Genomic DNA, 12,581 nt, shown 5'->3' with positions numbered 1-12,581 from the left:
AGATACCAGTGTGTGCACAGATAAACACGAGTGTGTAGACAGCTGTCTGCCTAATCTCTGTGTGTGTGTGTGTATTTGTGTGTGTGTGTGTGTATGGCTAGCCAGTGTTTATGCAGCTGGCTGATGTTTACCTCTGAAAATGTCTTTTTCTATTAAAAAAAAAATAGAAGGGACATTAACAAGTGGTTAACTCCTGGTGTTTAGATGGCAAAGTTTTTATACAGTGTTTTTTGGTCCAGATCTTCCTTTATAGAGCCTCTGCTTGGTTCTGAGTCACCTGAACACCCAAAGTCTGTTTGACTGATGGGTCAAGTGTTTGTGGGAGTTATCATAAGATGCTTCTATGGCAGCATCTTTTATGTCTGTGTTAATAGAAGGGCTGGCATGCTGAGAATACACGTACACCAGTACCCAAGGTGCATTGGAATGATAAAAAATATTAGCAGATATAATTTGTTATATCTGTGTTTGGTTTGATTACTGTCTTGTATTTGAAATCCTGTAATTAAAGCAGCAAACTGCCTCCAGAGCCAGAGCTGCCCCAGGTAATACAACACTAGTACAAGGTCCTATGTCTTCAGTAGGTGGTTCATTACAAAGAATGAAGGCTGGAGCCCATGTAAATTAAACGTCACCTCTCAAGAGGTGCAGATCACAGAGAGAGCAGGGAAATACTGAAGATTCTCTCTCCCCGTTGAATAACTGAATTAGCAGTACAGATCCCGTGGAATGGGCAGCTCAATCCCCTCCCCCACTAGATGGCACTGAATTCTTTTTCTTTAAAAGAAAAAAAAAAAGGAGGAAGAAGAAGAATATGGTGGAGGTCATTTTGATGTTAAAAAACCCCACAAACCACCAACGAAAAAACCACCAACAGAAAAAAAAAAACACATGAAAAAAGAGCAAATTGCAATTGGTTGTCCATTAACTTTGCCCTTCCCCCCCCTTCTAGCCCAAGACCCCACCTCTGTGTACCTTGGTAGAGGCGCTCGCTTTGCTTTTGTGTCTGGAGCTTTCCTGAGAGGCGGTGGGCGCTGGTCGCTGGAGGATGCTAAGGAGAGCGGAAACAATCCCGGGAGGGAATGGAGAGGAGACTGGCCCTATCTGTAAGATAACATCCGTAGTAAGGTGTAGCAGGCAGCGCACGGCTCGTCACAGGGAACTGGCTCTGAACAGACTCACTGGGAGCCGGTTCTCTGTCCCATGCCTTCAGACATTTTTCTGTGCACCCATGAGCTTTAGCTTTCCCTCTGGATCACTGAAATCGTAATCGGCAGAAAAGAAAGCCTCAGCTTTTACCAAAACAGTATTTTCACTCCCTGATTGATTTAAGACCCATGAATTAGCTGCCTTTGCCGAGATGCCCTTAATTCACTGTCGGGAGTGGTTTCTGTGTAGCCCAAGTGTGCATGCAGGGTTTTTTTCTGAATGTCTTTCTTTCAGCTTACATTCACCTGAAGATTGACAAGGATTGTTTTTTCCCGCATCCTGTGATGAGGAGGGGGTGGGGTGGGAGGAAGAGAATTTAATAATGATCTGTTTGTGCTGAGAAGGGGCTGTCTGTAATAATCCTGGGAAGAGACAGAGGAAAGGTTCCCGATGCCTACAGAAAGCAATATTCTGCCCCTCCTGAAAAGAAAGGAATAATGATGATATGGGGGAAAAAATTTTGATTCTTAAAGTGGAATTCATCTGAAATCCAACAATTTCTCCTACAGTTATATATTTAAGGTGACTTGCAGGAGGATGTAGACTGCCATCTGATAAAGCTACAAATGCAAGCAAAAAAAAAAAAAAAGGCATAGAAACTGCCATTGAAATTCCTTTTCAGAGAAAAAGATAAAACCTGGAACTACATGCCAATTTTTGGCTTTCAAATCCCTGTTAAAGAATGAGAAGAGGGAACAAGTTTGGCTTCTCCAGGTACAAAGTCCCCCTGCCCCAACTATCTTACTGCCTTGGAGTGTGATGGGAAAACCTGGCACCTGGACCTCTCTGGGTCCAACCAAATCTTGGCTCTTTGGACCGTAATCCTAATGTTTAATTAGAAAGAAATGTAGGTATGATTACATTATATGATTTTCCCATCCCTGAATATATCTTTGGCCAGTATCATGAGAAAAACAGTTCTTGTAGCTGGATCCTCCATTTTGCTCTTAGCCCCGGTCTCCCAGTCCTGTGTAAACTGGATATTTAGACAGAAAACAGTTTTGTTTTCCCCTTCACTCTAAATAGAGAGTAAATATAGCAGACTTTTGTGCTTAAATTGAAAAACCAACAATCAGCCAAAAAATATGGCTGGTAAAATTAGGTTTGTTCCCTGTTCTCATCCTTCGGCTTGGGACTTGATGCTAAAAATTGACAAAGAAATCCAGGTGCACTCTCATCTCTATGTGGGTGCAATACCAGAAACCTGTTTGTCATCTTCTTGTAGGAACCAGCAGCTTTTTGACCACAAACCTCTAAATTTTATCTCTGAACAGACAACAAGTATGGCTGCTCCAAGCCCACTATAAATGTAGGTCTTTTTATCTACTGACATGTAGTTGCTTGAAAAATCCAGTTATAGAAGTGGATCCATCTGTGCTGAACTATTTTTAAAGAAACCTTAGATCCTCAAATATTTGTCTTTATTATTAACAACAAAGGGAAGTTACTGCTAAAAAATTTAAACCAGGGCCTTGTTTCGATAAAACAGTTAACTTTATCTAGAGCTTTCCAGATACAGTTCATAACATAACATTGAAATCTTGCAATAGAGCTGTTTCAGCGGATACAGATTATTGTAACATCTATGGTTTGGATGATTGACTTTGCCAGTTTCATAAGCATGCAAGAGGGTTAGAGAGTATGGTACGTTTCAAACCAAAAATGGTTTAATGGGACAGATATCCTTCTGCAGCTGAAAATCCCAGTTGACCTGGGACCTGACTTTACCAGGTAAAATGGAAAGAGTCACTTTGCCTTTTTTGATAATACAATTTGGTTTGGGGCCAAAACCTGTTATGATTCAGTCATGTGTGGCTTTTTTTCTTTTTTTTTTTCTTTTTTTTTTTTTTCCCTGTTGCAGCTGTATTCCATGGGAAAATCCAGGTATGTGTTTCTGATACACAAAGAGCTACTACATTCCACCTCTGCTCTCCCCACTGGAGAGAGCATATAATTTGTGTGGCTAAGGTTAAAAGCTAGTAAAATCCCAGGACTCCCCCTCTTGGGGCTGATGGCTGTCACCAGCTCCAGGGCTCCAATAAAGGCTGGGCTTATTTTCAATTCAGATGACACAGCTTGGGATCCAGGGGCCAGAAGTTGGTAGGATCCAGTGTGGATGTACATTTTTACAGCACACATCTGTGGAGAGGCATCGGGCTGTGGACTTTTTGGTGCAGTACGAGCAACTGCATTGTTTCCTGTTCATGCTGAGGAGTCGCTGCTGTGTGGGAGCCAAATATTGGATGGGGCTAACTAGGTTCCTCTGCCAGCTCCAGGATGCTGTGGTACTCACAAATCAGGAGGTGCCAGGTTCCAGAGCTTTTTGTTGCAAGAGAAATGGCCATTTTTATTTCCTTTTTAAACAGTACAGTTCAGAGTATGAAGGCCTCAGTCTTCTGGATGACACAGAAGGTCTCAAATCCAGGGATTTTTTTCAAGCTCATGCTCTGTATTATGTAGTAGGTTGGGATTTTTTTGGTGCAGTGAGAAACAACTCTGCTTGTCTTGGACTTGGTTGACACAGTGTAAGGGCTTGTGACCAAGAATGAGCAGGATCCAGTCAAATCCAGGTTTTACATTTTCCCCTCTTAAGAAAGTAAGGCTTCGACATTTCCTGCCTGGGAAGTGGTGCAGTTTATCTTTAAGGAGGATAGAGAAATAAGAAATGAGTCTCACGTTGCATGGGTGACATCACTGGCTTTTGGCTCAGCGCTCTGTATGCTCGATCTGTAGGCTTCGGCCAAGGCTGCAGGGCTCGGTGTTTGAACAAGGAAAGATTCCCAGGTATACAGAAGATTGGATTTATTTGGGTTAAAAACGGTGAAATGAGATTTCTAAAGCTTGGGGACTCCAGCTCGCCTTCTGTTGCACTTGATCTCTACAAAATGGGTGAGTTATTCCCATTAAAGAGAAAGGGAGTGAAAATTTAAGGAGAAAAAAAAATATGTCTGAAAATATAACTGCTGATGCTGGGGATACGATTCGTATGAAGCTGCTGAGCTAAAAATCTCAGCTCCGACGTGGAGATCGGGCCATATGGCAGAGAAATGGTGCAGACCGAAAGCTGTTGACAACAGTTAGGGGCTGCTTTCCTCTCCCCGTGTAAGGTGTGTAGCTTCCCCACCCCACCCCCTCCGCCCCTCCGCCCCGGTTTGTTTTGGTTCGGTTTCCCCCGACCTCCCTCCCCTCCCCGCTCCTCAGCATCCTCTCCGCCAGCCTTAGCCCTGCCCGCCTGCCTTCATCTTGCAGATGGCTAACGTGCCGCCGTGTTAGGAAAACTGTGCACAACACATCCCGGCTCCGGGGACGGAGGAAGCTTTTCAGATCCCAGCGGAAGGGGGGGCAGCAGCGTGTGTGTTGTGCGTGTGTGGAAGAAGGATGCCGGGGCCGAGGGCAGCCCCCCGTGCTGCCTAGCGGGCGGAGCGCGGCCGGCGCCGGGTCCTGCCGGGCTGCGGCTGCTCCCGCCGCCTCTCCCCGGCCCGGGAGCCGGGAGGCTGCCGGAGCGCTGTCCAGGACCGCCGGGGAAGGAAGGGAGCGCGGCGTTGGGCTGCCTGGATGAAAGCGCCGGCGAATAAAGCAGGCGAGCGAATGGCAAGGCTGGCAGAGAGAAGCCGAGATGTTTCCGAAGCCAAGATGCCAGTGACTGTCAGCGAAGTCTGCTGAGGGAGAGACCCGTGCGTGCCCGCGTTTCCAGAGCCAGCCGGGGAGGGTATGCTTTAACCACGGTTTCAAACAGCAGCAGCAGCAGCAGCAGCCAGCAACAACAACAGATTGCTCCCCCCTCTTGCTCCCTCCCCCTCGACCCCGCTTTAAACCCAAGCAAGTGACCGACCATTCAGACGATGATGCTCTTGCTGAGCCGCTGACAAAAGACAAGTCACCCATTCCTGTAAACGGGACAACTGGCTGCTTGCAAGTGGGAGATGTCGAGCTGTTGAACTTTTCTGCTCTGTGATGGTGCTGTGGTGAGCTTGCTGATCTAAAAGCCATCTCTTCTGGATTTCTGAGCTGGCCGGATTGAAAGAGATTAATGGACTGATCAGCCATCAGGTTTCTTCAGGGGGATACATCCCTTCAGCCCCTGTCACTCGGGTGCTCGTGGTGAGGGGAGCAGGACATCTTTGTGTAGGTGGGTCACTGGCTTGCTCCCATTGGAGGTGCAAGGCTGTGTTTCTCCTCGCCAGGTCTCCTCTGTAGAGGAGGAGAGGCAGATGAGACTCCAGGACTGCCTCCAGGGCAGAACTTTGTAGCGCTCTCAGCATCCCTCTGCAGTGTGGATGTGAGCCACGGGAGTTGGGGATGTTTGAGGCAGACTCTGCCAAGTGACACCTAACTCCAGCTGCTCTGGAGGTTTTTGCGTGGTCTCACACCCAAGGGCTTTGCCTGTTGTGAAGATGTCCATGGTGTTTCTGTGAAGCTGAGGTATGGCTGCTGGAAGGTTACTGCTGTATGCTGGCCTGTCTTTAGCTCTGTGTGCCCTGGGCATGCTGGCTGTGGCAATCTGCTCTGACCATTGGTACGAAACTGATGCCAGGAAGCACAGAGAGAGGTGCAAGAGCATCACCACAAAGAGAAATGATCCTGGCTTCATTTATAACTCCAACAACAACCTGCCTCTCAGGGCCAGCAGGTCTAGGTTGGACCGCTGGGAAGGGAAACTCCTCTTGGCAAGAAACAGGAGGCAGATCTTTGCTATGAGCGCAGTCGACGAGTGCAACAGACAGTACAACTCGACCAACATGGGGCTCTGGAGGAAATGCCACCGACAGGGATTCGACCAGGAGCTGGAGGAGCTGATTGCCAAAGGTAAGGGCTGTTTTTTTACCAAATGAACATGCCAGGCCCTCCTGAGATGAGCAGGGGCTGAGCAGAGCCATTTGGGCTCACAGATGGGAGCTGCTGTTTCCAGCCAAATACCTCTCCTTGCACTGAGTGAACTGGCTGGGCTGGGCACTGCTTCCAGAAGCACTGCCAGGGCAGTTTCCCATGGGGTCTCCACTGCTGAGACATGGGGTTTGGGAGCAAGAAGGCAGTGGGGGTGAGAGCAGACACACCCCAGAATGTCTCTTTCATGTCTTTCTCTCTACACTTGATACAGTCTGCCCATCACCATGGTATCACATTATTTTTCAAACACAAATAAAAATATTAATAAAGCAGACACTGGATTTTTTTTTTTTTTAATTATGTTTGACCCTGGTGGCTCAGGCAAAGCATGGAATATTTTATTGGATGCTACATATGTCTGCATTTTCTGATTCCCTTACCAAATACCCCATCAGTCCTGAAATACACCATTTGCAGTGCTCACATGCAAGCTTTTTTAATTCTCAAATGGAGAGTAAACAAAGAGAAATGCTAAAGAGCAGGAGGAAACCCAGCTTGCTGTTTACACTGAGCTATGTTTTGGAATATTTTCAATATCTACAAAACCTTACATGAATTTATTAGAAAGGAATAATTTTCTCTTGGGGTGGAGATGCATCTGTTCGCCTGTAGCATTTTTGTGCTGTCTTTTTTTTTCTCTTTTGGTCCTTCGTCTTAATTTTTCCCCCAAGGTAATGATTCAAGGTGATGGTCCCAAACATTTCTTTGATCTGAAGTATAGGAAGGGGACACAGGTGTAAAACCCAGCCTAAACATCCTGTTTACAGAAGATGCATGTTTTTGCAGGATGAGGAGGGTTTCAGTAAAGGATGACGGCATCTTTGCTACCCACAGCATGGTTACTCCATACTACAGGATAACATTTCCCTCCCATGGTTCTTTCCTTGCATTCAGAAGATTCCCCATTGGTTTATTTCCATCGTAGCGAAATCACTGTTTCTTACACAGTGCAATCTTTTAAAATACTTGTCTGCTAAGTGTGTCCTCTATCCCAAACTCCCTTGACAGCCTGCGTTAATTCCCTCTTCAAACATTACAAGTGGAATTATTGCTCAAAGCTAATTATTCACGAGGGGTGATCTTTCACACGTGTTTGCCCATGGATATGTTTTGTTCCTTATCTTTTGCAAGTGAGCGCTGGAGGTGAGTAGCATGTTACAGGTTTGCACCAAACCAGTCCAAACAGATGGCATGCCAGGGAGCCTGGATCACTGATTGGGATTCTGTCTGTGTTGCTAGGGACCCTTGGTATCTGTCTGCTGTGTAACAACTCCTATGAAATAGATTGTTGTCTTCAGTCCCATTTGTAATGGGCAAGTGAACATGCCCAAAGCCTGTCAGTACCCAGACACCCCAGACACCCTGCTGCTGGTTTCAGTGCCAAGGGAGTCATTCCTATTCCCTGTCTAGGTGAGGATGTGTATGTGCTGGGCTGCCATGGAGGGCTGGATTGCTCTGCCACGTGTGCTCACTGTGCTTGGGGCATAAACAAATTCAACCTTGACAGTGGGCGAACTTGTCACCAGAGCTCACCTTTGGCAAATGGAGTTGCAGTTATTAGAGAGGTTTTTCATCTTGAAATAAGTGAGACTCGTTCCTCTTTCCCTGCCTGCCTTGTCCTGAGTTCAGGAATGTCCGTTTCTCTTGCCAGTAAAAGCTGAAATTGCCTGGCACTGGGTTATCTGTAATGGCAGCTCTGCTAAGTGTTAACTGTAGAGAAAATGTGACAAATCAAGCTGTGGTGGTTAATTGCAGGAGAAGGTGGTCTTTGAAAGATCCTGCTGCAATTTGTGTGTGTTCCTGTGTGTATATGAGCATGTGAATGAGCGTGTGTGAGTGTGTTTAGTGAACCAACTCAATATCCAGCATTCAGCTGGTAGCAAGGGATTCCCAGGCTCAGGTGTAGTGAGTGTTCCTGCACACACGCTCCTGGACATTCGTGTCTGCAAGTGGCCAGGGAGCCACTTCGAAGAGTCGCTGCCCCAAGGTCAGAAGTGCAACTTGTGCACGAAAGGGAGGTATGTGCAAACACGGGTGTGTGTCACTCCTTGCCTTCCTTAAAGGCCTTTTGATACACATTTAGCGAAGTTCATTGTACACTGAGAGAAATGTTAAAGGAAGGAGGCTCTGAACACTGAACACCGAACACCAGAATTTTAGTTCGTTTGATGGCCTTTCTGCAGTGAGGATCTGCCTATACTATAGCTCTCAGCTGTGATGAAGAGTCACACACAAATGCTCTAGAGGTGTGTGTTCCTTTGGCACCTCCAGATTAAAACATAGAAAAGCAAATATAATGGCAGTTTGATAAAATAAAGTGTTTGACTTGCTCAGAAATAAAAATGGAGATTTTTTTTTTTACGATCCTCACATGATGAACGTGAAGTAAGTGTTGTTGCTGTCCAATGCTGGGAACAGCTGTGAGTTCAAAACAAGGCAGGTATTCCATGTTCAACCCAACATCATCTGTTATGGAAGTAAAAACTAGAAGTAGTCTTTACTTCCATGACAGATACTTGCCTGGGAGTTAAAGGTTGCAGGGGTGGGTGCTGTGGGAGAGTATGCCCTGTGCAGGTGAAAAGGGCTGCAGATATTCTCTACCTGTAGCAATAAAATAACCTGACTGGGGTATGTATTTCTCCACAGATAAAGTATCTCTCTCTCTCTCTCTCTCTCTCTCTCTCTCTCTCTCTCTCTCTCTGAGCTCCAGGGCAAATACCTTATAAAAGAGAATGTTTAACTCTCCTTCCTCTCTTAATTCAATCTAGCACACCTCTTCCTGAACTAGATAAACTAATGGTCCCAAATATTGGGTGTAATGCTATAGGTAAGTGAATGTAAATTTTATTAAGTGTTTTGAGTTGTGTTTGTTTATTTGTTTTTAATGCTGGACAGAATCTGTGATCCATTTATTTTAAAACAGATCCTACATTTTTCCCTAGGCAAAACTTTCAGTATTGAGAATGGTAGATTTGTCTATTTTGACATTATGGTAGATTTGTCTATTGAGAATGGTAGATTTGTAAAGGATAACAAAAAATGGTCATTAAGAGCCTAAGTAGCTTTGCAAATACCCTGCAGTTATTCTGCTTATGAACTCTGCTGAAATTAATACAAGCTATAGGCAATGGCTTGTGGTAGGATCAGGCACTGTGGTACTTGGTAGTATTCTGATACTAGTGATTTTAAAAAACAGTTCTGTTCCTAATAGGCTATGTCACTTCTGTAATTCTATTCTGTATTTTTTAATTTTTAATTTTTACATTCTGGGAAATAAATCAAGACTTTTAGGTTGGATTTTGCTAGATAAACTGGAGATCTGTTACTTAAGGTTTCTTTTACATAGATATAATAGACACTACTGCATATAAAAAAATAGTTGGTCCTTTTTATATTTCTCCTATCCTTTTTTTACATTTTCATAGAACCTATGTGCATACTTCAAAATAATACAATTAGGTAAATACGCAGTGAATTAAAGGAGATTGTCACAAGTAAACATAATCAGAGAGAGGCAGGCAAGCATGAGATGAGACCAAAGGCCTGAAGAATATTCTAAAGCTGCATCAAAATTAGGCAGTTAATTTGTTCTCTTTGTCATCATGGGAAAAAAAAAAATTAAACCAGAAACAACAGAAATTACAGTCAATAAAGAAATTATTGGAGTTGAACATGCAAACTGATGTTCTTCCTCACCTGAATAGTCTTTATTTCTTGGAATGGACTACTTGGACTGAAGGAAAACACTGTGGTACAGAAGAACCAGTCAAAAAGAAAGAGCTAACAGAGCTGTTCCTCTGCTTTCGCATCTCATCAAGTTTTTTAGCATCTCAGGACCAGAGTTTCACTCCTGATCCCTAAAGCCTTGCAGAGTCAGGAAATGCTGGCTCTGGGATTGTTCAGCACAATACTTTAAGCTTCTTCCAATTTTCAGGTGTTTGTCCAGGCTTCTCCACAAACTAAATAGCCCTGCTGCTTAACGCCTCTTTGAACACAGTGTTCACTCTATCCTATTAGGTCCACTGTTAGCCTGTTAACCACGGAATTTGTAGCAAAAGCAACAATCCCTCACCCTAGCAACCACTCCCAGTTAACCAACCACTCCACCACTAAGCAAGCAGACAGCTGGAATGCAGGTAAGTGTCCACTCGTGGATAGGAGAAGGCAGAGTTTCTGTCCTGCTTTGGCAACCAGCAGCTCACCACTCCTTGTGTACGACTTGTAGTGACCCAGAAAGAAGAAGGGGAAGCCACAGAGACTGTCTGCATCCTGTGGCAGTGTTGCTCAGATGCTTTCCTGCAGTAGTTGAGAGGAGAACAAGAAAGCAAAAAAAGGAATTACATCATTTAATTATAAAGGTACAATAAAGTAGATGAAGAAGTTGCACAGTAACCAGAGTCTGTTCCATTTAGACAATTACTACTCAGAGGACCTTTCATCTTGCCTTTGGAAGGCTGCCAGTTAAACCTGACTGGATGAAGCTCTGCTGCCTGCCATTGGAATCCAATTTTATTTAAAAAAAAATAGAATTTACAATGACCTTATTATTTCAACCCTCCTTTTACCTTCCTTCTTCCCCCGAGATCCGTGGAACTCGTAGTAAATCCTATTTTTAAAACATTTTATTGTGAGCATACTTAGCCCATACCACCACTGAAAAAAAAACCCCTAAGTAATTCCTGTGCAGCCTACCTCCACCTCAAATAATATGCAAGATTTCTGGGATGAAAGCATTCTCTGTTTTGGTTTGTCAGATACAACTGAGGAAGACAGGCTTAACAGGACTACTCCAGCCGTCACTAGGGATTATTTATACACAAATGGAAAAGCCTGAAGAGAGGCTACTTGCAGCTATCTCTAGGACTAAAATGATTTATTTTTGTAAAACTGCTTGCAATAGTTTGTGATGCTCTGCATTGGACTTTTAAAATGAAATGGGTTTGCCAGGTGAATTAGGACAGCCATTTTTTCATGTATCCTGCATACATTGAAGAATCCAAATGCTTTGTTTAAAATCTGTGCTTGAAATCCCAACAGTTTTCCAAATGATCACTTTATAACAGGGACTTTATTGAAGTCTGGATTCTGATCCTAGTGAAGTCAATAGTAAATGTTTTATTGAACGTGGTGATGCAGCAAGTTCAGGCCTTTAGTGTTCCCTTTGAGGTTAAAATTGTCCCTGGGTAGGAAGGCCAGTGCAAGGTCTGTGCTCCCTCCTGTCACAGCTGGAGTTCTGCTGGAGGCATCCAGCGAAATTTAAGCAGTAGACAGCATTTGAGTTAAATCTTAGGCTACCTAGGTATTCAGCCTTTGCAGTTTTTTTGATGCCATAATTATTCTGTTGATGTAAGACTGGAACTCAAATAACTGAGATATGGCAAAAACATCCTCTTGTTCAGGGGTTTTCTAAAATCATTTAGTGGATGAAATCACTGGTTCACACATGTGAGTTCCAAGAGGATTTGGCCGATCATATTTTGAATAAGCAATTTTAATATTTTAATTGCATCAAATTTAAATAGCAATTCATTAAAAAAGTTTCTTTACCACAAGTAATGAGAACCTGACACATTCCTTTGACACATCTGAGATAATTAGTTTGATAATATATATCTGCTAAAAATACTAAGAACATATATGTAATTTAACAGAGCCTCCACTGTTTTTAATCATGCTTTTTTAAAGGGCAAATTTCAATCAAGCTGTTGGCTTTCAAGCAAAATTGCCAGTGAAGACAAATGGAAATTTTGCCTGAGTAAAAATGATGGGATCATGCCCTTCTCAAGAGAAACTGATATTTGCAGAGCTGCCTTCAGGACTGCATGCTTAATTCATGTTCATTTAATTGGACATCCAAATCCCTTTGAGAAATCTCAGCATTTTTATCCTTTCTAACTATTGCTAAAAAATTTTCTCAAAGTGTAGAGGAAAGGTTTAGTAAGTGTTCATATGTGTTCTGTTCACTGTAAAAATAAAAATTTGAAGGATTATTTTGCTCAAATGGAGATGAAACGGTCTGAACTCTTTTGTCATCTCCCGCAATAAAAAATCCACATTAATGTTTCTTTTTTTGTATTGAAAAAGTATTTCTGTGCATTCAGAAAAACTTTAAGAGGGTAATGAGTTCATTAACTATTGCAGAACCAGTGAAAAAGAAGCCTTTATATTTTGTAGGTTTTGCAAAAATAATGGTGATCGTTTATAATGTGAGTTACTTGATGGCTCATTGCTCACAAAGTGTTGCTGGAACCCTTGACTACACATTCACCTCTTTAAGAGCAAAAGAAAGAAATGAGATGGTGTTTCTTAGTATTTATTAAGGAATAAATAAATAAAAAATGTTGATTCTGGAATCCAAGTGCCCTTAACAGATCATTTGGAATAGGATCCATTTAAAAGAAAAGAATATACTCTAACACACTTTCTCTGCAGGAGAGGAATCAGACTAAAAAATGGAAATTTCCCCATTTTCTTTCTCATAAAGC

The 12,581-nt window shown here is 43.2% G+C and overlaps 1 protein-coding gene across 1 annotated transcript in view; it reads left to right on the top strand.

The window, feature by feature from the left end:
• Positions 1-4,204: 4,204 nt before the first annotated feature.
• The window catches only part of TMEM178B (transmembrane protein 178B), a 228,992-nt gene continuing 220,615 nt past the window's right edge, over positions 4,205-12,581 (top strand). Inside the window, exon 1 of the mRNA XM_064654718.1 lies at positions 4,205-6,015. Coding sequence (XP_064510788.1) covers positions 5,634-6,015 — 382 coding nt within the window. The 5' untranslated portion in view covers positions 4,205-5,633. The remainder of the gene's footprint in view (positions 6,016-12,581) is intronic.

This window comes from Pseudopipra pipra, chromosome 5, assembly GCF_036250125.1.
Source record: "Pseudopipra pipra isolate bDixPip1 chromosome 5, bDixPip1.hap1, whole genome shotgun sequence".
Lineage (NCBI taxonomy): Eukaryota > Metazoa > Chordata > Aves > Passeriformes > Pipridae > Pseudopipra > Pseudopipra pipra.
The sequence above is the reverse complement of the archived record's forward strand: the minus strand, read 5'-3'. Positions and strand labels throughout refer to the sequence as shown.